The following is a 27,102-nucleotide window of genomic DNA, read 5'->3' as shown; positions in this document are numbered from 1 at the left end:
GCATATGCACCTTTTCTTTGAAAATAATTCAAATCCTCTTTTTCAAGAAAATTGTATGATTTAATTTCTAATTTTTGATAATAAAAGTGAAACTGATCATTATAAATTAAGCAATTATTTTGGCATAAATAATGTATAAGCATGTAAACGAAATATCAGTATTTCTGTTAGAATATAGGTAATCAACAATCGAAAAGGAAACAAGACATTCTTGACATATTCTGCACTACAGCCTGGGGCACTTTAGTGTTCTCCCCTTTCTTCTCAATAGCACTGAGAGTAATAAGCCTTCAACTTTTCCTCCAGCTAAGAGGATATTACCAAGTATTTAGAAGATGTAGATTATTTCAGAAATAGCTTCCAGCAGCAGAAGTAATATGTAGATTTTTTTAAAGAAAAACAAACAAAAATAATACTACTGAACTTTCTTTTGTGTGGTATGCATATAAACAATTTTGCATGGTGAAAATATAGCATATTATTTCTAAAATTTCACATAATTTCAGCGGGCAGTAGAACAGCTGGTTTTAGATTGCAAATAAATAGAACAGAATTAGAAGTTTCACAATACAATCTGATTGCCGTATATCTTTTGTCAAAATGGTAAAATGAAGTAATTGATTTTGAATGTTGTCTAGAAAAGCTTTCAAACTTGTGAGTTCTAGGAAAGGATAAGGAGGGGGAGGGGGAAAGCATTAGAAAATCTTCAAAATGAAAAAGAATTTTGAATCATTCCGTATATGATATTTTTCCCATTATATTTTCAACATATCTAAGAGGATGTGCACTAGATATTATCGTAATATGCATAATACAAATAAATAAATAAATAAATGACGAAGGCGAAGAATCACTGCTAAAATATCATTGGATATAAATTTTTGATACCAAAAAGACACACAATCGGAAACCGAGTAATGCAATGTAGCATTTTAACATTTTTTTTTTATTTTGTCTTTATGAATAACAAAAAATCGTTTCTAAAACTGAAATGTGATGATCCATATAATGCTATTTTGCTAGAAACAAAAGAAAAGGGACATATTTATTTCAATAAATATTGTTTAAAAATATAAATATTTGACATAATATTTTCAAAGCAAGCATTTGAAAATTCTGAAATTCGAAAAAAAATTATTCAATTATTATACGTAAAGTGAAAGATCAATCAGTGCAACTCTTCCGGTGCACTGATTTGTAGAATTACCAAGTATTTATAAGACGTAGATTATTTCAGAAATAGCTTCCAGCAGCAGAAGAAGTAATATTCAGATTTTTTTAAAAGAAAAACAAACACAAATAATACTACTGAACTTTCTTTTGTGTGGTATGCATATAAACAATTTTGCATGGTGAAAATATAGCATATTATTTCTAAAATTTCACATAATTTCAGCAGGCAGTAGAACAGCTGGTTTTAGATTGCAAATAAATAGAACAGATTTAGAAGCTACACGATACAATCTGATTGCCGTATATCTTTTGTCAAAATGGTAAAATTAAGTAATTGATTTTGAATGCTGTCTAGAAAAGCTTTCAAACCTGTATAGAAATTTAGAGTAGTTATGCAATTCAGTTCCAGGAGAGAATAAGGAGGGTGGGAAGCATTAGAAAATCTTCAAAATGAGCAAAAATGTTGAATCATTCCGTATATGATATTTTTCACATTATATTTTCAACATATCTACGAGGTTATGCACTAGATATTATCATAATATGCATAATACAAATAAATAAATAAATGACGAAGGGGAAGAATCACTGCTAAAATATCATTGGATATAAATTTTTGATACCAAAAAGACACAATCGGAAATCGAGTAAGGCAATTTAGCATTTTTTTTATTTTGTCTTTAGGAATAACAAAAAATCGTTTCTAAATCTGAAATGTGATGATCCATATAATGCTATTTCACTAGAAACGAAAGAAAAAGGACATATTTATTTCAATAAATATTATTTAAAAATATAAATATTTGACATAATATTTTCAAAGCAAACATTTGAAAATTTTAAAATTCGAAAAAAAATTATTCAATTATTATACGTAAAGTGAAAGAACAATCAGTGCATCTCTTCCGGTGCACTGATTTGTAGAATAAAATACACCAAATTCACTATCACTAAATAGATTCATTGCAAAAGCTGATCAGTGGGCATTTCAGGATTGATTTTTTTTTCGCATATGTAAAATTGGTTTCAATTTTTGGGAAGAGACACAATAAATAATTTTAGAGGCAAGAAAGGTCAAATAACTTAGGACAGTAAATGAAATTCTAAGCAACACAATAGACGTAAAGACAGGGGGGGGGGACACAAAGGTCACTCAGCAACAGTTAATCCACTAATGCTATAGAATAGCCGTAACGAGATTAACGGCGGAGGAAGGTAATGGCATGATAAAAGGTAGAATGCCGACGAAGTTTTGATCCATGAAAAAGGCTAGGGAGTGTTGAATATTTCATCCACACCGGCCGGTTGGGAGGTTAATTCACTGACTCTTTAACTTTCTGTGTCCACCATGCAGTTCTGAATTTTCTATCCTTGCAGACAACCTCACCACATGCCTCTCTGGCTGAATCAATCAGGGTTTTCTTCAAGGCTTGCCACTGAATCTCCAAGATTTGGTTTCTGTTCTCAAACTCTTATTTTTTCTTCAATAATCTTTGGGTATTTTAGTCTACAGTTCACATCTGAGATCTGCTCAACTTTTATTTGCTTTAAAACTTTCTTACATGTTATTCTTTTCAATATGAAATTCAATTTTATCCTGCTCAAGACTAAATAGTGATCGCTTCCAATTTCAAAATCCTCTGTACACTCTGGTGTCCTGCACCAGGGAGAAAACATCACCATCAACAATAACATAGTCAATGAGACTTTTCTTATTCCTTGCCTCTTCTCTCCATGTGAATTTATGCACATTTTTATGTTGGAACATGGTGTTAGTAATAACCAGTCCATGTCCTAAGCAGAAATCCAACAGGTATTTGCCATTATTATTAGCTTTGTCCTTTTCTCCAAATTTTGCCAAAATAGTTTTGTATGTCTGACAATCATTTCCTGCTCTGCTATTTAGATCCCCTACAAGGATCAACTTTTTCTTTTTCATTGTGTCAGTTGCTTTTTCTAAAGCATCAAAAAATTCCTCCACTTCAACCTTAGTAGAACCTTCTGTGGGACCATGGCACAAATAAGTCTCATTGTCCAATTCCCCATTCTGATATTTACACATATCACTCTACTTGAGACTGCCTGCCATTCAAGAAGATTAGCCTCATATTTTGTGTTGAATACTATGGCTGCTACTCTTTTTTCTTGATTGTCATTTCCTGAATATAACATTTTGTATTTATTGCTCAGAAAGATCTCACCAGTTTTTGTCTATTTTTGTTTCAGTCACCCCTATTATGTCGATCTGGTACTTATCTAATTCTTCAGCTGGCTCCATTTCTTTGCGATTCAGGCTTCTTATGTTGATAGTACCGATCTTTAACTCTGAAAACAACAGGGGCCTTGTGTAACTGGGCGACGCCCCAGTCGGCATGAAATTTTGTCATGTTGTACCATCATTTTCTATATTTGTTTAAGCCAATAAGAATAAAATTTGGTCGGCTAAATCTCAAATTGCCAGCCCATCTGCGTTCGTTCAGTATCCAGGTAGACACCCAACAGGGTGCACCACGAGAAGGTGAGGATTGGATATTAGGTCAGAAGCCCTGGTCGGTTCTCCTCATTCCTTTAAAGGCTATGTGAAGGTCTCCTCTCAGTTATACAGCTTTGATCCTTAAGCACCCCAATAAAAGAAATTTGTTTTTAAATGAATTAATTACACTTAATTCTTAAAAATAAGTATTATCAATATAATACTTATACACATACGAAGAATAGAAATAGTTATCTGTGGAGGCTACAAGATGTGTGTGTGCACTCTTATTAAAACTAAAATATTAATTCAAGGTAGTGATAATTCAAAAAAAAAAAGCACATTGTTATGGAACTTCAAAGTGTTCTCAGATGAAATGTAGTTGATTGTACATGAAGTATTTGTTCTTACTACGAAAAGTATTTAGCAAGTTGATTTAGTATGCCAGCTGTTTCTGGAGATATGAACATGCTCCTTGTACTGCAAAGGATCCCTTCTCAGATTTAAGGCAGGTCATATTAGAGTATTAACTTCAGTTCACCACATGCAAAAAGACTTAATTCTAATGTTTCCAAAAACTCTTTCCTTCACTCCTATGAACCTTTCTGAAAAAAAATTTCTCATGCTATCATCTTCAATATTGGGTGTTCACATTTAGGTTACCTTTAAAAATTCTTACAGTAATTTAGAGAGACTAAGTTTAATTTAATATGTTTACTATTTGCTTTTCTTGTGAATCAGATGATATCGTAATTTTTGCAAACACTCCAGAAGACCTTAACATAATGATAGAAGACCTATTTCATTAAAGCAGAAAAGTCAGTCTAAAAATAAACAGAGATAAACTACAATCATGTTTAATCATTTTGTAATAACAGAAAACATAATAATAGAAAACAATTTCTTGGAAAGAGTGTCTCTTCATATACATACTTAGGTCATCTCATTGATCTAAACTGTGGACTCCAAAAGGAAATAAATAGAAGAGTTCAACTAGAGTGATTCAGAAAACTGAAAAACATTTTTCAAAACAAATGTCCCACTCTGTTTAAAAAGGAAGGCATTTAACCAGTGTATACTTCCAGTCATCACACATATTGTTGTGAAACTTGGTCTCTAACAAAATCACTGACAAATAAACTAGCATCAACTCAAAGAAAAATGGTGACGTTGATGCTAGGCATCACATTAAAAGATAAGAAGCGAAACACCTGGATAAGAAGCCAGACTTATATCACTGACATCATTCTTCACCATAAGCGACTAAACTGGAAATATGCCTGACATCTATCCAGAAGAGAAGATGAGCGATAGGCCACCATAGTAGTGAACTGGATTCCAAAAGAAGAGATACGAGGTCAAGGACGTCCTGAAAGAAGTTGGAGTGATGATCTGTCAAAATTCGTTGGGAAATATTGGTCAACCATTGCCAAGAACAGAGAAAGGTGGAAAGAACTGGAAGAGGCCTTCATCCATCAGTGGACAGAAAATTACTGAAAAGAAGGAGTGGAAGAAGTTTAAGTTATTATGTTTACTATTTGGTTTTCTTGTAAATCAGAGCTGGGAAAATTAATTTCATAATGAAGGGACCTGCAGGGCCAATAAATTACAGTTGACTAGAGATAGTAGTTTGTAGAACACAGATTAATCGTATATGTGCTTTTGGCTGGTTTCAGGACAATTGGTGGGGTTTCAGGACAATTGGTGGGGGGGAAGCAAATGGGGAGCCATAATATATATGATTATGCATCCTCTGCAAAGTTACAATGTTCACAGTTTGCTTGGTATGATTTAATACACATAGCCCTAAAACCTGAATGCATGTTACATGAAATTTTGCATAAGAGAATACTAAATTTTATTCTGAAGTTAAATTGCCAACAATAAAGAAACACACTGGTGACCTAATGGTATTTTCTAAATCAATGGTTTCTTAAACATTTTGAACATAAAAAAAATTTTTTTTTCTTTAGGGGGGGGGGGGGACTTCTATAAAACTTGCATAAAAATTATTATAAACAAATTACAATAATGAATCATTATTACAAAATATTTTAAACAAGAAAATAATGTGATACAATTCTTGTAGAACAGCTTATACATTGGCAACACATAACTATTCAATTATTTAAGGAATTTGCAACGTATTAATTAATTAATTTAATTAATATTAATTAAAATAAACTCTAATAAATACTTCTATATTTCAGCAATGTCACATTGCCATCTTCATGGGAACATACAGCTTTGACACATGCATGCAGGCACTACAAAAAGCAAATGAGGTAGAAGAGAGAAAACTACCATTGTTCCTAAAATCCTAATGGTACCCCCCCTAGTGGGTTATATTGGGTTGTCTTGGCCGTTGGACTGCTGTTCTCAAGATGCATGTCTCCCAAATTTGGGGCAGTCTCATGCACCGAAATTTGTTGAGATTTGGAACATTTTTTTAGAGCTGAGGCTGATTCTATGAATAATCTTTCATACTTAAACTTGCTGCAGCATATTACTTTGGCTTTCTTCCAACGTATTCTGTGGCAGGTATCCAGAGCATGGTCTGCAAGCCCAGAGTGGCTGTACTGGTGAAAACGGATGTAGTCTTTGTGTTCTGAAATTGTGATGTTTGCTGTCCTGCCTGTTTGGCCAAAATTGGACAGCTTACAGGTGCAAGGGACCTGGTATACCCCAAGTAGGTCTAGGGGAAGTGGCTGGTCTTTGGTGGAGCGGATAAAGGATGCCAATTTTTTATATGGTTTGTAACAATAAGTCAGGGCATATATTTTTAGGATTTTGGTTATTTTTTCAGAGGTGCCTCAGATGTAGGAAATGGTGATGAATTTAGTGTAATCTTTATTGTGAAGGGTGTGTGTGTGTGTGTGTGTGTGTGTGTGTGTGTGTGTGTGTGTGTAGGGGGGTTGTAGCCATTGGCTAAGAAAGTATTATTAAGGATGTGGTTTAGTTCCGTAGTTAGGGCATTGTCATCTGAACAGATTAATTTTGCCCTGTTATATAGTGTTTCAATAATCCCATATTGTTGTGAGTGGGGGGGTGATTGCTGATGAATGTATTTGCCATTGCCTGTATGAGTGTGTTTTCTATAAACATAGAAAACCAAGGATCCATCAGGCTGGCGAGTGATTAGAGTGTCTAGGAAAGGGAGGCTGTTGTTTTTCAAGTTTTCAGAAAAAATAACCAAAATCCTAAAAAAATATGACCTTACTTCTTGTTACAAACCATATAAAAAATTGGCATCCCTTATCTGCTCCACCAAAGACCAACCACTTCCCCTAGACCTACCTGGGGTATACCAAGTTCCTTGCAGCTGTATTTGGCCAAACAGGAAGGACAGCAAACATCAGAATTTCAGAAAACAATGTTTTCACCAGTAGAGCCACTCTGGGCTTGCAGACCATGCACTGGATTCCCGCCACAGAACATGTTGGAAGAAAGACAAAGTAATACACCGTAGCAAGTTTAAGTATGAAAGATTATTCATAGAATCAGCCTCAGCTCTAAAAAATGTCCCAAACCTCAACAATTTGGGTGCATGAGACTGCCCCAAATTTGGGAGACTTGCATCTTGAGAACATCAGCCCAACGGCCAAGACAATCCAATATAACCCACTAAGGGGTACCATTAGGATTTTAGGAACAACAGTAGTTTTCTCTCTTCTACCTCACTTGCTATTTGTAGTGCCTGCGTGCAGGTGTCATAGCTGTATGTTCCCATGAAGATGGCAATGTGACGTGACATTGCAGAAATATATGAAGTATTTATTAGCTTGCTGTTTATCATTCATTTATTAGAGTTTATTTTATTTAAGATTCCGGTATATGCTGCAAATTTCTTAAATAATTTAATAGCCATACATAATATTACAAATAATAATGTGACATAACTGTTCCAGAAATAAGTGAATATATAAAAAAAAATCCCATCACCAATGGTCATTTTAAGAAAGCATAGTGGAACCTCGATTGTTGAACTTAATTCGTTCCCGAAGGCTGTTCGGAAACCGAATTGTTCGAAAACTGAAACCATTTTCCCATAAGAATTAGTATAAAATGGATTAATCCATTCCCCGAACCCCAGATGATTGTTTATTTAAACCTTTACAACAGTACTTCATGCATATGATCTTATACAAACATAATGAAAATGCATAAAATCATACATAAAAAGAATAAACACAATAAATAGATAAAATATAGACGAAAATTGATCGCCTCTTTATTTTTGAGTATTGTACAGATTATTATGGAGGGATGTGGACATAAGAAACAGATGGAAAATATATTTTGAGGGACTTTTGAATGAGAAAAATGCAAGGACTCACAGAGGAGATGAAATATGCTTTCTTCTTTTCCTTCACTGCCTCCTTAACTTCCTGTGTCCACCATGGAGTTCTAATTTTTCTATCCTTGCAGACAACTTCACCACATGCATCTCTGGCAGAATCAATCAATGTTTTCTTCAGAGTTTGGCATTGAATCTCCAAGGTTTGATTCCTGTTCTCAAACTCTTTCCTTTTTTCTTCAATAATCTTTATGTATTTTAGTCTATAGTTCACATCTGAGAGCTGCTCAACTTTTATTCGCTTTAAAACTTTCTTACATGTTATTCTTTTCGATATGAAATTCAATTTTATCCTGCTCAAGACTAAATAGTGATCACTTCAAATTTCAAATCCTCTGTACACTGGTGTCTTGCACCACAAAGAAAACATCACTATCAACAATAACATAGTCAATGAGACTTTTCTTATTCCTAGCCTCTTCTCTCCATGTGAATTTATGCACATTTTTATGTTGGAACATGGTGTTAGTAATAACCAGTCCATGTCCTGAGCAGAAATCCAACAGATATTTGCCATTATTATTAGCTTTGCTCTTTTCTCCAAATTTTCCCAAAATATTTTTGTATGTCTCACAATCATTTCCTACTCTGCTATTTAGATCCCCAACAAGGACCAACTTTTCCTTTTTCATTGTGTCAGTTGCTTTTTCTAAAGCATAAAAAAATTCCTCCACTTCTACCTTAGTAGAATCTTCTGTGGGACCATAGACACAAATAAGTCTCATTGTCCAGTTCCTCATTCTTTACTTGTCCAGTTCCACATTACTCTACTTGAGACTGACTGCCATTCAAGAAGATTAGCCTCGTATTTTGTGTTTAATACTATGGCTACTCCTTCTTTTCCTTGATTGTCATTGCCTGAATATAACATTTTGTATTTATTGCTCAGAAAGATCTCACCAGTTTTTGTCTTTTTTGTTTCAGTCACCCCTATTATGTCGATCTGGTACTTATCTAATTCCTCAGCTAGCTCCATTTCTTTGCCATTCAGGCTTCTTATGTTGATAGTACCGATCTTTAACTCTGGTGATGTCGAGTTGGGGTTTGTTTTCAGATTTGTTCCAGTAGCTGACTTTTCGCTGTTCGCCCTGGTTCCCTGGCGAAAACAACGGGGGCCTTGTTTAACCGGGCGACGCCCCAGCCGGCATGAAATTTTGTCATGTTGTACCATCATTTTTTATTTTGGTTTAACCAATAAGAATACAATTTGGTCGGCTAAATCCCAAATTGCCAGCCCATCCTCGTTCGTTCAGTATCAAAGTAGATACCCAACAGGGTGCACCACGAGAAGGTGGGGATTGGACATTAGGTCAAAAGTCCTGGTCAGTTCAACGCACTCCTTTAAAGGCTATGTGGAGGTCTCCTCTCAGTTATTCAGCTTTGACCCTTAAGCACTACTTTTTTACCTTAAAACTTCATCTTAAAAATGGGGTGCTTCTTATATAATGAAGGTAAAGATTGTTTCCTCTTTTCAAAGTCATACGCACTCCCTTTTATGTTCCAAGATCTTTGTAGGTGGTTAATGGTGTAATCAAATTGATGTGTGACCTTCACATGACTTCTAGTGCGTCATTGGCATGGTCAGAAGGAGATTTTGTAAAATTTGCGTAAAGAAGAGCGCACGGAATGTGGAAAAATTGCAAAGTGGCCAGAACTAGAGACCGAAGTTTTGAAATGGGTGCAAGAAATTTGGCAAAATGGCATTGCCATTTCAACAAAAATGATTCCCACACATGCAGTCAAAGTAGCCTGTGAGCGTAACATTGAAGATTTTAAAGGTGGTGCATCATGGTGTTACCGTTTCATGAAACACAGTGGACTTTGTATGCGTACAAAAACAAAAATCAGTCAAAAAATGCCAAAAGAATATGAAGACAAAATTATTTCTATATTATAAGAAATTAATGATGATAGAGAAGAGTCAGATGACAGTGACATGGGTTTCACAGGTTTCTGAAAGGTCAGTTTACTATTAAAAATTACCTATTATTTTATCCATTTTTTTTTTTAAATCATACTTTAAAGTTTAGGTATTTTCCAGATAATTATATTAAATTTCTTGGGTACATCTTATACACCGGAAAATATGATGTTTTTTTTTTTTTTTTTTTTTGCCAAATATGTAACAGCCGTTCTGCAATTTAGTCAGAGAATCCTAGAGACATGCAGCAGATGTATTTAGGAGTACATCACCATCATCTGCAAAGAGCTAAGTTTAAGATCTCCAATCCAGATTCTTCTCCCAGCTTCTTACTAACATAATGTTCATCTCGCTTTTTTTCAGAATGCAATCTATAAAGATGATGAATAAGAGTGAAGATAATGTGCATCCATGTCTTGTATCTGATTTTAAATCAAACCATCATCCTGCATATTCTTCAATTCTAATTGCCGAGTTACAACTTAAATATTGACTATGTATTGTCCTGTGCAATGTTCCATTGATTCAATTTAATGGTAGTATTTTGAAAAGCTTTTCCCCTTATCTGCAGATCCTTGTCACATCTCTATGATTTCTCAACTAGCTGTAGTAAAGTGAAATCCTGATGTTGACAATCTCTATTTAGCCTGACTCCAGCTTCTTCTCCCAGTTTCTCTTCAACAATTTTCCTCAGCCTCTTTTTAAGAATACTTGCATACATCTTGCTGGAACACTCAATAGAGAGATTCCTCTGTAATCATCACATTTAGCTTTATTTTCTCTCTCTCTCTCTTTTTTTTTAATACATATATATATATATATATAGATGGGGAGCTATGAGAGCTCTACTCTAATCATCTGGAATTCAACCTTCTGACCAGGCCCTCTGTATAGGCAGTGTAGCCAAAACTTTTATACCTCCATATTTAAGCATTTCTGGCTGAATATCATCTTTCAAGTTGCCCATATTTCAAGTTTTTGACTACAGTGGGATTTGAACCCACAGCCTTTTGGCTGGAGAGCGGAATGCTAACCATTCAGTCAACCAAGCCGGCAATGTAAAGAGCATTATGTTTCTTAACTAAGTCGCAGTGGCGACCGGTGAAAATTTTAAGTGGGAGTGTTGCGTATACAAAATAAAAATAAATAAATAAAAAATTCTTTTTTTTCCTAATCAGTAACCAATTTATTAATAAATAAATTTACATATTAAAAAATTTTTTATTAAAAATATTTCATCCTCTCCACGAACAAACACCAATAATAAAAGTTTCGTATCTCACAGAAATAATGTGCTCAAGTATACGATATACTGCCCAAATGAGCAGCGTTGGAATCACTTGTAACGTGCAATCACAAGCGCAAACGAATATCGGTGAGATTAGCTGCAATTGGCCAAACGTGATAATTCTGACACTGCATTAGATTGCAGTGCATTTGTTTCATGTAATGATAATTGAAAAAATATAATTCTTTTCATATTTTCAACAATGACACTCATCATAATTCAGCCTTCTATCTATAATAAATAAATATGTTATTTTAAAAAAATAAAATAAGATTTACAAAAAATAGTTCACCCTCACCACGAACACGCACCAATAATAAAAGTTTATTATCTCACAGAAATAACGTGCACAAGCATATGATACACTGCCCAAACGAGCAGTGTCGGAATCACTTGAAACATGTAATGAGAAGCGCAAAAGGAATATCTGCGAGATTAGATGCAATTGGCCGAATGTGATAATTCCAACACTTGCATTTGTGTCATAATCTAAAGCGTTAATCGAACAATTCCAATTATTAACTATTCAATCAATATCAAAACATAAGCTGTAACCTTTAACATGTTGTATTGCATTTATACAGTGTTGTAAACATTGTTATTATTTATAAACACAAACAAAATTTAATTTTTTCATTTCCTTGGGGTGCTGAAGAGTCGCAGTGCTTATGTATGAGCTGCCACTGGTCTGGACTTCTAAGACTTAAAAGAAACATTTTTATCTGTTCATTGGAAACAGTTCCTTATGTTGAACACCACTTTTCTCTTACAAAAATCTTCAAAATAACAGTAGATTTCTTATTCGTGATAAGAGATATCAAAGTCCAGACTTCAACAGTAAAATTTTTGATTTTGAACAATGGCTTAACATTCCTCTATTAAATGCTTTCCAGAAAAATCACACAATAATATTCCTTCTTTTTGCCTTCCTCTTCAAGATTAACAACCCTTTTTCCTCTTCATGTACATGGGATTTCCAAGGAAATTTGATTAAACACTTAAAAATCAATTCCCATATCTATTTTCTGAAACAGCCATTAAATCACTGTTCTAATGAAACTTTTAATATTCGATAAACATTTCTCGTTCTATACCATAAACTTAAACCATAAACTTAATTTATCAAATTCCTTCCACAACTGTTATTCCAGTTACCTTGTAACATAATGGCTAAAATCTTTTAAACTTCTTTCCTTATGAAAAACTAGTAGTAATGAACTTTTACTAACTTCACATTCATCCATAAAAATGCCTACATAATTTGTACATAACTCTTAGAGCTCTCCCTCAGCTGTTTACTATATACAATGTTCTTTTCACTTGCAGATATTAAAGCATGCATAACATTTCCAGTTCCACTTCAGTCACAAAGTGAGAGAAGCCACCATCATGTTTCTTCACAGCACTTTGCTTATAATAAAAACTTACACTTCTAGCAACCTAAGTCTTTTACACTATGTATTTTAAAATACACAAACACTAAATTATAAACCTTATTTTGAATATAGTTGGTATATTCATAAATCACAGAATATTGTGGAAGATATTAAATCTATGTTGCACAAGCTAAGATTTGTCAGATTTTTTTATTTTATTTTTTATTACAGATTCATGTTCAAAGCTTGTAACTTTACAAGAACAGAGTCATTTATGAAACTAAATTTTAATTTCTTGATTTGAGTTTTTTTGATTCATACTAATTATTTAACTGCAATGACTTGCATATTGCCAGATTTGAAATGCATATCCTCAGAGTATAAAAATATATGACAAAGCATTACTTGAATGTCAATTTTGCCATTACAATTCAAACCTTGAACAAAGGAATTAAAATCCTATTAACATTGCACAAAACTTTTCAGGGGTGAATTTAAAGCAATCTTCTACTAATGGATGAAAGATGATCTTCCAAATTATTGGTAAAATACATCCAAACTTGATGTTCAGTGAGTGCTGACTCAAAAAATAATCTCTCAAGCATGTAATAAAACTGTGTGGAGAGATGTCAAACATGTCACCTTCAAAATTGGCCATAATGATGGTAGAGCATGTGTTTCTATGTTTTTTTTAGACAAAAACGTAACAGTTTTTCCCTGTCTGTTCCCAGCATGCTAAGTGGTAGACAGAAGTATGATGTGCACAATCAACTTTCTGTAGTAACCTCATACACCACTGGAAGGATTTAATGTTGTGGATAGTCTGCTGTAGTGAATTTCCTTAGAATGGTATTGTGCCTATGAGGATTTGTTACGAACTTTTCAGGTTTGTAGCAGTCATTAAGTTTGTTATAATGTTGTTCGCTACGATGAGAGCAACTGTATAAAGCCCCTTCTTTCTCTCTCGTCGATGGGACAGAGTTTGTCCCTTTAAGGACAGACTGTCAATGTGGCATTTAAAAAGTAGTGCAAAGATTCAAATTTATATGGCTATCATTTCAGATAACAAATCTGTTGGCCCAGTTAAATAAAGGGATATCATCACGTTCTCTGAGAATATAAGCTGTGGATATTCTAAAACATCCATGACTACAGTGGATTTGAATCCAGTGTAGTCATGGATGTTTGTGAATGTTGTTAGGCAACAGAAAATTTTCAATGCCACTGTGAGAACACTATCTTGATTACTTGATGCCTGAAGTCACTTGAAAAAGTATTGTATCATTTCATGTCATGTTTGGTTTCTAGAAATGGAAAATGAGGTTATCAACCTTAGCCCACCCACAGAAACTAAAATGTATGAGAGGGTTGCATTTCATGAGGATGATTCACATATAAAAAAAGAGAGACAGAAGTAGAATATGTCAAAGGAATGTGGAACGGAAGCCACGTAATAACATTTTGTTTACATAAAAGGGATTTTACACAGTGACTAGAAAAAAAAATGGCATAAGATAACCAATTTTGGTAGCAACTGTGTCACTGGAACAAACAGCTCTAGCCCTGTGTGTGTGTGTGTGTGTGTCGGTGTTTCAGAGATACTATTATGAGAATGGGTGAGGATGTGACTGGTTATCAATGAGTGTTATCATTACAACTCTGCAGCCTTTTCCTTTATCCAACTAAATTGTCACTTTATTATAAAAAACTGAGTAAATTACTAATAAAATTATCCTTTACATAATAGTACTCACTTCCCATAGAGTCATTTCCACCCACCCTTGAATTCTGCTTTTGACCAATTTCTACAATACCTTTAATAATTTTAGATACGTATCTATAATTTACCACCATTCTTGAAGCCTCATTTATGAAAATGGAACTGTTCTGCAATTTTTCCACTCCATCAGAACTGTATTAGAACTGATATCCCATCAAATTTGATCATATATGTATTAAGATTGTATTAACATCCTCCTCTAAGTCAATATACCTCTATTCTCAAAATCCCTGTGACATCTATCATTGTAATATCACCATCTGGGATGATACACAGCCTTGTGAAGTGATCACTCAGTAAATGAACTATGTTCTATATCTTATAAATTACTACATCAAGTAAACACTTGATATACATGATATGCCGGCATATAAGACGCACTTTTTTCCTTTGAAAATAGGTCTGAAAAAGAGGGTGCGTCTTATATGCCGATACTCGGTTTTTTATTACTTTCATTTCTGGAAATTTTCTCTGTTCTGAGTTACACGATTTCTTTCTTGCTTCCTTGCAGTGCGTGAGAGCATTCCAGTTACATATAGTTCAGTGGATGCGCATGCGCTGTCATCGACGATCACAGCTGTTAAATCACAGATCTGCCGTTAAATGTTCTCTAAATTTCTTGGCAAATTATGGCTGAAAAACGTTGGCACTACTACAATATTGCATATAACTACATGTCATTGTGTATGCTAAAGAACATGGAAACAGGGCTGCAGAGACATTTCGAGCCATCCCCAACTGATAAAATGATAAAAACGTGGCAGAATCAGAAAGAGGATCTAAAAATAGCAACTCACAGTAAATATAACCTATGAAGTGGAACTGCAAAATGACCAGAACTTGAGGCAGAACTGAATACTTTGATTTTAGACCAAAGAAAAGCAGGGCAGGCCGCTTTTCTGTGGCCTGCCCTGCTGGTATGGGATCAGTTTTGTTCTCACAGAACAGATGTCTGTATTAATAAACCATTTAAGGGATTTATGAAGGAGAAGTGGATGTAGTTTCAGATTTTGACGTTACGCCATCAGAAAGAAGGAAGAAGCCTAGCATTTCGCAAAGTTTGTGAGTGGGTCAAAGCTTCATGGGATGCTGTGAAAACTGAGACAGGGGTTAAATCATTTAAGAAGCGTGGCATTAGTAATGCACTGGATGGTACAGAGGACAATTTGTTGTATGAGGACTCATCTGATTTAGAAGAGGTTTCAAGTGTCTCTTCATTTAGCACAGAAATTCATCTCCAGAGCTAAATAAAGAGATACTTGAAACCTCTTCTAAATCAGAATCTGAAAGTAGACCTACTTATTACTTTATATTTGAAATACTGTAAATTCATTATAATATTCAGTGATAAAGTTTTTTCCCTAACAAATGTGTACACAAAGGGGGGGGGGTGTCTTATACGCCAGCAAATATGGAAGTAATGCCCTAGAGACATTCCCTAGGTTTGCTTTAATAGATTGAGAGAAGTCTATTCCCATCCACAAGAAAGAAAACATTTCTCGTGGTTTCTTTTAAAACTAAGGAAACTGTGGCAAACAGAACAAAGGAAATGTCAAGAAATCCTACATTGATAACAGAACAAGAAGGATTGGTAGGAGCCATATAGAAAGCCACAAAATGATAACATGAAAAACTACAAATGCAAACAATAAGAACACAACAAGGAGAGAATGAAATTATAAAAATTAAAAATCTAGAAATGATATTTAAATTTCAAAATGTTATGATGGCTTAAACTAATGTCACATACCTAAAATGTTCATAATAAACTAAACATGTGCACACTGTACCATTAAAATCAAAAATAACCGAAAAATAAAAAATAAATAAATATAAAGTCACCTTATAATCGGTCACCTCCAATTTACAATGAAGTTATGAAAGTTTTTCCACTTGGTTATATTATAAATAAAGATGCCAAGCAATTATATTCTTGGTTTCATCTTTTATTCAAGTGTAAGCAAACAAAGTTTGTGCATGAAATCACTTCACGACTGGGCTACTTGAATGTAGAGGCTAATGACTTCACATCAATTTCCTTAGTATCCCATAATAAAACACATATCTTTACGGACATGTAGAATGCTATGCATTATGGGAAGGGCCACTACATAGACAGCCAAAAGGCTACTTGTATAAGGAAATATGACTTCTGCATTACTTCAACCTTGGTATCACCTTCTGGGTCTGGTTCCTACTGATGAGATCTCAATAAAGGTCGAAACCTTTATTGAGTGCTCATCAAACTGATCTGGATGGTGACCTTTCCCATAATGCACAGCTTTATACATGTTCGTAAGGATATGTGCTTTGCATTATCAGATACTAAGGCGAGTGATACGAAGTCATGAGTCTCTATATATGAGTTGCCCAGTCGTGAAATTACTTCATGAGCAAACTGAGTTTGCTTACACTTGGATATAGGATTAAACTAAGAATATAATTTCTTGGCCTCTTTAATTTATTTTACAATGCAGTAGGGAGGATACAAGTGATGAACATTAGTCTACGTTAGTCATTCTGTATTAGCCAGCCTGACAGAAGGGAATTAGTGATTGACAAAGATGCCTCCTAATTGGACAGAGACCTAATGTACAGCTGGAACAAAGTGATAAAAATTTTCTTAGAACTCTAAAGAGTTCTTCATGATGAACAAAGTTCATCATGAAGAGATTTCAGGTAAGCTACTGTTATATTTTGAAATTTAAACATTAATTCTGAAACTTTCATTTTTAGAATTTCATATTCTTCTAATTCTTTCTTATGTCTCTCATTATTGTGCATTTTCATCTTGTCACTTTATGAGTTTTCTGTATGTTTCCTGCAATTCCATTGTGATCTGGTGTTGTATTATTTCCTCTCCAATCCTTTGTGTTTTGCCATCAATGTATGTCAATCTGATTTCTTTTCTGTTTCATGGGATTTATTTCATTTCCTACAATTTCCTTACTTTCGATTTTTGAGATTTTCCTTTCTTTTAATTTTTGTGTTTTTCCTTTGTGTTATGCCAGCAATATACAATTTCCAGTGATTTCTTTCGTCTAACTGATTGTAATTATTTACTATGTACAATAAGATTTGCAATGTGATTCAGTTAGCTATTGCGAAACTTTTAATGTTAGTATAGTGAGCCTACAATAGACCATTGGTGGTATGGGTCTTATGGGGCTGAGACTTTTCTGTAGATTGTTATAGTGGTATTTGCTACAGTGCAGATCTATGTTTTTGCTTCTATCATTTCTCTCTCTCTAGTAATAATAATATTCCCACAATCATTATTCCTTTCAGTTGCTACACAGCAAAAGAACTCTTAGGGGATTTTCTTTTACCATGTTCATCAATTTACCCTCATAATCTAATTTCGCTTCATTACCACGTTCATTACTCTTTTTGCTTGGGCTCGGTACTGCTCATGCACTTGCTGATAATCTTTCTCCTTATATTCCCTTCACATTTTCTGTTAATGATACTACTCATCAGTTTAACTTCCACATGATTTATCCACCTGACAATGGGCATGAAGTGTTGTACCTCTTCCCTCAAACATCACACAACCACTTCCTATACACAAGTAGCATCATTACCCTATAATTTCTTATGTCATGACTGTTTGAAGCTACCTCATAAGCTTGTAATCATATGTTCTGTAGTTCTACATATACACATGCAATTCCCTTCCTCACTGAAAATTCTACATCTGGCAACCTACCAGGTATGACTGCATGATCTCTCTCTGATTGGAAATAATGCAGCCTTAGTTACTGTCAAATGCTTTCATGCCATCACTAGATCCAATACTTTCAAATCCCCAGTGCCTTCCCATCACATGTTGTTTCAGATAATCACCTCTTATTAATGATATAAATTCAATTTCCTTCCCTTCATGAAATTTTTCCACCTGACAATCTAACATTCCAACATAGCTTAAATTTTTTGCCCTGCACACATTAATTAATCTGCAATGCATGCTGTGCTAATTTTCCAATGCATGCTATTTGCACTCCCCCCTCCCCCATAAGTGAGAGAGAGAATACAAACAGCATACAAAAGCCTATAGCAGCAACTGAGGATATATTGTTTTCTTGGCCTTTATCTGAAATGCACTATTTACCCTCTTTATTTCTCTCTTTCACATTGTGTTTATTCTCTCACGCCTCTTTTTTTGATTTCATTTCTGTGCTGTATCACTCTTGCATCCCCCCCCCCCCCCACACACACACCACCACCACCACAAAATTTCCTAATAGTCTGACAGCAGACACTTATCACTTTTTGAAATCGAATGTATATGAGCTCGATTCTATGCTCACAGTGCATATATGATAAAAAATGCAGTAGTTCAAGGGCATAATTCTTGAGCACAGCAGTCTTTTTTTTATTCAGGTTGTTCAAGATTCTTCCGATGTCTTTCTGGTGGAAGGCAACAGCAAGCATACAATGTGATGCCCCCATGTAAAGAAAGAGGTGATTTGCCTTACCTTTAAGTGATGTTGCAATACTACCATCTGAGTGAAAGAGAGGAGAAAGCACTGATGGACAAAAGTTATGTCAAATACCATTTGTAAGGTGTTTAAAGTTTTTTGCCTTAGATAATCTATAAATTAAAGATGCCAAGAAATTATAATCTCGGTTTAACCTTTTATCCAAGTATAAACAAACAATGTTTGCACATGAACTATCTTCACGAATAGGCTACATTATTGGCCTCTATACACGAGTAGCACAGTTGTGAAGATACTTCACATGCAAATATTGTTTGCTTACACTTGCATCAAGGATTACACCAAGAATATAATTTCTTGGCATTTTTAATTTACCTTTCTAAGGGTATGCATGAATGCCACTGAGCCCTATCAAAGTCAGACTTAGCTAGACTATGGTTTTGCCAAGTATTGCAGGCTTCATATAGATAGTGAATGAAGTTGGAGTTTTTGTCTGAAACCATTTACAATAAGCTGCTTTCCTTTCTTGGACACCACTGTGGAACACATTTTGGAATACATCTGGCATAGATATAGGTGTGAATTTCGAACCTATAAAAATGAAACCTCCATTCCAAAATGAATAATTTTAGTAACATCACAAATTATCTAGATCTGGAGAACAGAAAGAATAATCTGATTATGGAAATAGGACAAGTATCTCTAAGGCTGTTCCCATGTGGAAGAGTTGCACCAAAGGTGCATAAGGTTTGAATGACTGAGGGAAGATCATTCCACTAGAAATTAAACTTGAGTTCATTTCTATTCAACTGAATTACCAAGAGGAACAGTGACATCGACTGTTTACATGGAAGGAGAACTAGTTAAGAAGTGATTCATAGTGTTGGGTGAGTGGAGAGAATTGTCAGGGATTCCTGTTGACAGATGAACAATTTGAAATATGCTGAACAAATACCTCTGCTTCTCTTATAGTTTGGTCAGTTGAATTGGAAAAAGGGAGCAAGTTGCAAATGTGGACATTTAAAGTAGCCAATGAAGATGAATTTGCTGTTAGGGAATATGGATTGTAGGAAATCAAGCTTTAGGGATGAAAAGGTAAGGTCAGAATGGTTTGGAGAACTGCAGGAATGGTGATATTGCAGTTATGATAATATAGTAAAATTTTAAGCCACAGAAAGTAATTAAATAAAAAATTAGATTCAAGACCTCAGGCAGGGAATATTGAATTACAAAATAACACAAGAACCCTTCTGGAGAAAGAATCATAAAAAGTGTAGTTTGGATAGATAATCAGCTGCAGTTGCTGTGGCAGAGATTCAATCAAAAACAGATCTTGTTTGGAATTCTGCAGGCAATCATGAACATCATGTGTGTGTGTGCACACTGCTTGGAGTGTAGTCAATGGACACCCCCATGGGCAAGGTACAGCATGCCATGTAACGAATCACTCGTTTGTAGCCAGTACAAAATGGAGAAATATATAATCATACAAGTCAATGCAACTGTGTCCAGGAGAAATGGCTGTGAGAAGGGAACTAACAGGGTTTGAAAGAGGTTTGTGATAGGATGACATACTGCAGGGGTAGCTGTTCGGCAAACTGTTGACAAACTAGGCTATCTCAGGTCGACGATCAGTGACACCATACTGAAGTATGGTATTACCCACTCTAGTATTACCCACAGTAAACAACTCACCAAACACTACAAAAGATAATGCCCTTTGTTGGCCAACACAGAGCTCTGGGTATCGACTGGAACATGTTTTATTTTGTGCAAAACCTACACCGAGGTTCAATAATGGGTTTCCATAAAACGATGGCAAATGCAAGCCTCAAATTACCCAAACCAACATTTTTATTGGGTCAGGTAATCATAAAAAATCAGAACATAAAAATTACTGAGACACCTAGCTTTTGCTTCAAGTAAAAACTAAAAAACTGAACTGAAAATTCACAAATAATTTTATTTGATTTATCACATGCTCCCCCCCCCCCCCCCCCCAAAAAAAAATCTCTTTGCAAAATTGGCTTTTCTGTACCAACTTTGGGAAATATAAAATATTAATCAGACTAGAAATCGTCCAATATGTATCCTAACCATAAAAGAATTCGAGAGATGAACTTAAAAATTCATAAATTCCAATAAACAGGGATGGAACATAATGTATGGAATCAGGCTGTTTAATGAACTGAAAATTGTCTATCAAAAGCTTTATAGGAGACATCATATTTATAAGTTTATATTTACCTGTGAGGTGATGATGCAAAACCCTTCAGCCTCCTTATGCGCAATTTTTATTTTTGAGCCTAATGTTAATACATCTGTGGCAGAGAGAGAGAGAGAGTTTAACCTCCCTAACATGACTGAAACTGAAATACAACTGAATCAACAAATGTAAGATGGTGGATATATTTCATCCACTGTTGACAGTTAAGTGGTTAAAGGATGTCAGAGTAAGTGCACACGCACACACACACACACAAAAATTACTGAGACATCATTTTCTGACAACTTTATTTCCGTTTTTGATTTCTGTAAGCATCTCAATTTGGATAAGTGAGAATGAATTGAGACCACAGGTCTCAATTCATTCTCACAATCTAAAGAACTGCTAAACCACAGAAACTTATGCATTGACCATGTTGTTGCATACCTATGCTATGTTCTGTATGACAATTAATTTTTTTTTTTTTAATTAAGAACAGGATTATAATAGTGAAATATATTTTTAAATTATGCTTATAATATCACATGGTTTTAACTCGCACAAGAAGTTCAACTGTTAACAGAAACAACCAAGAGTCAAAATACACCACACAGTACAATATGATCAACTATTTTTTATGAGTTTATAAATTCAAAACATAAGTGTACTAAAAGTTTATAATATCTCTAGCATATGTACATGCAGAAGTTAATACAATTCAAAAGAGTATTTTAGATAAACTTACAACGTGATTGTATAAACATATATTAAACACTAACCTTTTGTGTCTTAGAACAATATTTCTTAAATGGATTGGAAGGAGCAGTCACAGCCATCTAAAATGAAAATTACACTTATATCAGAGAAACTATATATTGCAAAAACTGATCTTACAAAATAATAACTCACCAAAAAACATAAAACCCTCCTTAGCTCAGTTGGTATAGACGAAGCCCTTTGGTCAGAAAGATTTCGGATTGATTCCCGTTCACAACCTGAGGAACCTTTATCTGGTCCCTTTCGATAAAGGTGTTTGTCGATCTCATATGAAGATAGAGGGTTTTTTTTTTTTTTCAAATGGAAACTGGTTATTTGACCCTCAGAACAGGCAAACCAGCCCAAACACACATGGATCGACAGTCATAAAATACATAATTTATCCCTCATTAGGAGGGCTCAACCAGTCCCTTAGGACTGGTTGAGAAATGGAGGAAACCCAACATGAATAAATAAACAAAATAAAACCTGAAAATATAAACTAACAGGATAAAGGAATACATTTTCTAAAACCTGTGGTCTGGTTAGTGTAGTGTAGAGAATGAGTGAGAGAGAGAGAATTATTTTGAATAGATAGAAACTCCTTTGAGAGTGTCTAGACCATCACGAAGGTTTCTGGATTCACATCCTGAAGAAATTAGACAGTATGACCTTAACTGCACAAAGAATTAAATTCTTGGTAAAACTAACATGCATTCTGAAGAGCTGATGTAGTAACTAAGGTCCACATTAAGTTCACCAATCAAAGTACCAGTGGAGGCATGAGATTTTTTTGTATGTTATGAAAGATGACACATTATGGCCATCTCTTACTAAAGAAAACTTGTAAGGAAGAGAAATATGTTGTCATAGTCAATGGAGACATTTTTTAGTAATAACTTTTCTTTTAGTAATAACTAGTTCAGTAGATAGTCGCAACAGTGAAGTTTATACAGAGTAGCAATTGACCCATAAAGTCTCAGTCAAAACTTTTTGGGCAGTCTGTTATAGCCAGTGAGTTTGTTACAATGGTCTTTGCTACAGTGAGAGTTGATCATACATCAAGAATCAGGCCAGAATAGAAGTACAGTCATACCCCTACTTACGCTACCCCGACTTACGCGGTGTCTTATATGTACGTATTCCCGTCCCACTTCAAGCCTCACTACTAGTCATATCTTTCAGGCAGCGGCCTCATTCGCCAGTGTTGCACATGCTGTGAACAAGCACTGATGTGTTTCCCTACGATCTCCATTCATACGCAATTTTTATAGTCTACAAACCTTGCAATTGTTTAATGTGATGTTCTTGGTAAAAATTTTATCACATAAAAAATAATAATGTCATCTAAAAGAAGCAAGTCCGATTCTTCTACAGCTAGCAAGAAAAGAAAAACATTGACTTTGGAAACAAAACTCAACATTATTAAGGATTTTGAAGGCGGAATGAAAATTTGTGAGCTAGCAAAGAAGTTCCATCTACAGGAATCCACAGTAAGAACAATCGTAAAAGAAAGGTTTGCAGATTTTGAAGGACACAGATTCTAACGAGGAACGAATTGTAGCCACAAGGCAAGGAATAAAAAAATCATTAGCTTCCTATGAAGAAATTTTCCGTGACAAGAAAAAGACATTATGCCATCAGACGAATCTATTAGATTTTATGAAACCATCGACATCGAAATAACTTTCTTCTTTTTTATGTACGAAAAGCTACAATTACGATTATATTTCTTAAAAAATATAGGTGTTTTTGTAAACCTTCGGTCCCAATTGTATGTTTGTATATATAAATTACATGCAAAATTATACCCCGGGTTATGCGAATTCGACTTACGCGCTTTTTGATGGTCCCACCTACTGCGTAACTTCAGGGTTTTACTGTATTTTTAATAGACAGTTTTTGCCAAGTGAAATGGAACTTTAGCGTAAACTGAAAAATGATTGGTATGATGAGACAATGAAACAATGGTGTAAAAAAAAGGGGTATATTGCATGTTGTTACAGAAGAAATGTGGACAAGTGACAGGACATGTTTAAAAAATACCAGTAATATGGAGTGTTTAACAATCTTTTCTACTCAGATTAGGTTTAGAAAGTAAAGTTTTGCTGCTTTCCTACTGGGAAGAAACTGAGCATTAAATAAGACTGTGTTTATCTGACTTGATATATATTATGTAATAATAATAAATAATCAGTGAATTCCATTTATTCCCTTATAGGGAATAGACGAGGGCCTTTTAATGCTGTCTAGCTTTTGGAGAGTGAGTGGGCAGTTCTCCACCAGTAGCCAATCAGAAATAGCAGGCACATGACTATCACTAATTATAAGTGGCAACTGATGAAGAGACGGACAAACAAGTGCTTCCAACTTTTGGTACCTCACCCTAAGAGGATATATTACTGTCTGAAATAATGAGGAATCTATGGTCAATTTTGTTGAGTTTCCATGACGAAAAACTAGAGTTTCGGGGAAAAAAACCCACTTGCCCATGTCAGAGATCGACTTACTCAGGAACTGGTCAAAGAAAGGCTAACAAAAAGTTCCTCCAGTCAGCAACTAGACTTGAACTTTATGTATTATGCTTGGTATTCTTCAAACTAGATGTTCACCATTTATGATGATTCCTACCATATGGCATAAAGCAGAACAGAAAACTATATGCTTGGTAGATTAGCAATTTCATTGCACCAAGTCTGTGTAATGAAAGTTGAAATTTAGTTGACTTACCTGAAATACTAGTAAAAGATAACAATCTTTTCAAAAATCTCAAATTAAAAGTAGAATATGTAATGTTTATTATAAACACTTAACTTTATATTTTAAGCTCTGCAATTTGAATAAAGAGATACCAATATATCTCACCCAAAAGGCAGAAGTTGATAGTACAGTTACAGTTCTGCACAATTTATTCTGGCATTTGACATGTCATGCATTGAAAGTAAATTGAAATAAATATCTTTTTTTAATAATTCTAAATATCTGCCAGTGAAATATTTGTAAATAATAACACAATGACAAGATTAATGATATCAGTAGGCGAATGGCGACAACACACTGCCCTGTTTTTTACAATCAATAAATTTGTTCTGAGAGAGAGAGAAGGCTAATTAGCCTGTCCATAAGATATAAGTGAGCAGAGATGGAGTTCTGTAATTGCCAATAATTTAATGAGCAGACAATGCAAAGCATGTTGATGAATGGAGCATAGTAAAAAGCCTCTATTGCAGAATTGATAACTGTTACATGGATTTGATATTAGGTGCTTGGAGAAATCATTCTTTAGTTAATGAGTGAATACAGCTAGTCGAGGAAACTAAGAATGATAGGGTAGCTGCATGAGAACTCTGACAGCTAGACAAAGTGAGAGATCAAGATTCTTATGAAAAACATGAGAGAGTGATACAGTTGACTCTGGAAAGAAATTTTTAGGGACCACAGGAACAGTTTGTTAGCAGATGGTCTGTTATAGTGAATAATTATAACATTGTACTATATGGGGCTTCATTCAGAACATTTCAATTAGTCTGTTATAAGAGTACAAATTTGTTTTTAATGGTATTTGCTATATTGAGAGCTCAGAATGTTGATGGTCTTTTCTACCTCAAGTATCCATATGTCCTAAATGCATTTGCCTTGAATAGTTTTGGCTGTGCCACTTCTTTCAATTTAGAAATCTTTCAAAGTAACTACTCCAGACATCTATCTGGAATATGGAGACCTACAGTTTTTCATGTCACCTTTATCATCTCTGATTCTTTTTACAGTTCATTTCTAAGCTTTTTCAATGACATACAGGAACATTTTATCACTTTCATGATATTTATCATCTATATATACGGTGACCATACTTCCTTTATTTAAGAGGACAGGCTTTTTTCACTGCTCTGTCCATTAGATTTTTTTTTTTTTTTCTAAAATGGTCATTTTGTCCTTTATTTTGTGAATTGAAATAGTAAATTGAATATTGGCGCACAGCACATAGAAACATGAAACTGTCATTTCACTGGCACTCGCTAGTGAGCGGCATGTATGGCTGTGTCATTGATGTGTGTGTATATATATTGCAGTTGACTGTGCGTGTAGTGTAGAAGCTGTGTCAGGAGTGAGTGGACATCTTGAAGATGCACTGTCACTAGTGTACTGTGGCTCAAAAAATTTTTTAAAAATCGTTGAATTTTGCTTATGTCTCCCTGGATCTAATGCTCCCCCCGGAACAAGTATTTTCATTAGTGAACAATATGTGGACCAGTGAAAAAAACCAATTAAAAATCGAAACGTTGAAAGCATGCATTTATACCAAATGCAACTTTGACATGGATTGTATACAGTTTTATGAATTTTTAAAACACAAACCTGATTTATTTAAAAAAAGGTTCATTCTTGTGAAAAGAATCAAAATTATTTTTTTTAAGTAATAATATGATTGTTTATAATGCTATGTATATGATTTTATTTTATGATAAATGTTATAAAGCTTTTTAGTTTTAGTGAAACATTCTTTTTTGTTTTAATTTTTTTTTTTTTATTATGAAACAATTTCTCATTTGTCCTTTATTTTCTCCAAAAAAATATGGTCACCGTATCTATATATATAAATGCTCACAGACATCTCCCATGACTTTTGTATAGCTACTTTTCACAAAGCTTAGTTCTTTTATATATTTCACACTTCACAATCCCCTGCTTCCACAACTGGTAAAAACTTTCCATTATGAATATATAAAATGCCAGACCAGAGGAGCAAGGTGATCAATGTGTATATCCTACTTTTTTCAAAATTGTGTGAATGCTGACTAAGTGAGATCACAACCCACAACTGAAAAAAAAAAAACATATAATGGGTAAATGAATGATTAGTAATGACTGAATCTACATAGTTTACTTTATATCCAATGTTTGAGTTCTTACATTCCACAATATTGCATACATATCCGCACTTTTTAAAAAAATGTCACCGAGTTACTTTGCCCTGATGTTGCAATTTGCCTTGCTTATCATTTGTTGGGAATTTAATTTAATAATATTTACAAATGCACATATGTATGTACTCAAAAATGTCCTGACAGGGGAAAACTGACTTTCAGAATGCCAAAAATTCTCATAGCAAAAAACATTAACAATAAGAAGAGAAGCATAAAATTTTTTGCCTTCAGGAATTTGGAACAAAATTCATGGAACATGCTAGTTTCAATTGTTTATAATATGCACCATCTTAAAGAATACACAAAAAGTTTATATATTGTATAATATTCTAGAGTTCAAACTATTTCCAGAAAAGTAATGATCCCGATATATGATCGTGAAATGGAAAATTAGGATTAGACTTA

At 34.3% G+C, this 27,102-nt stretch overlaps 1 protein-coding gene across 2 annotated transcripts in view; it reads right to left on the bottom strand.

The window, feature by feature from the left end:
* LOC150110586 (DNA (cytosine-5)-methyltransferase PliMCI-like) overlaps positions 1 to 27,102 on the bottom strand; it is a 678,915-nt gene that overhangs the window by 365,189 nt on the left and 286,624 nt on the right. For both annotated transcript variants that reach the window (XM_090399829.1, XM_090399828.1), the window contains exon 15: positions 21,796 to 21,852. In XM_090399829.1, coding sequence (XP_090255955.1) covers positions 21,796 to 21,852 — 57 coding nt within the window. The remainder of the gene's footprint in view (positions 1 to 21,795; positions 21,853 to 27,102) is intronic.

Source organism: Typopeltis vanoorti, chromosome 1 (genome assembly GCF_054136105.1).
Source record: "Typopeltis vanoorti isolate ZY-2024b chromosome 1, IOZ_Tvanoo_1.0, whole genome shotgun sequence".
Lineage (NCBI taxonomy): Eukaryota > Metazoa > Arthropoda > Arachnida > Uropygi > Thelyphonidae > Typopeltis > Typopeltis vanoorti.
This window is presented reverse-complemented; position numbering and strand designations above follow the sequence as displayed.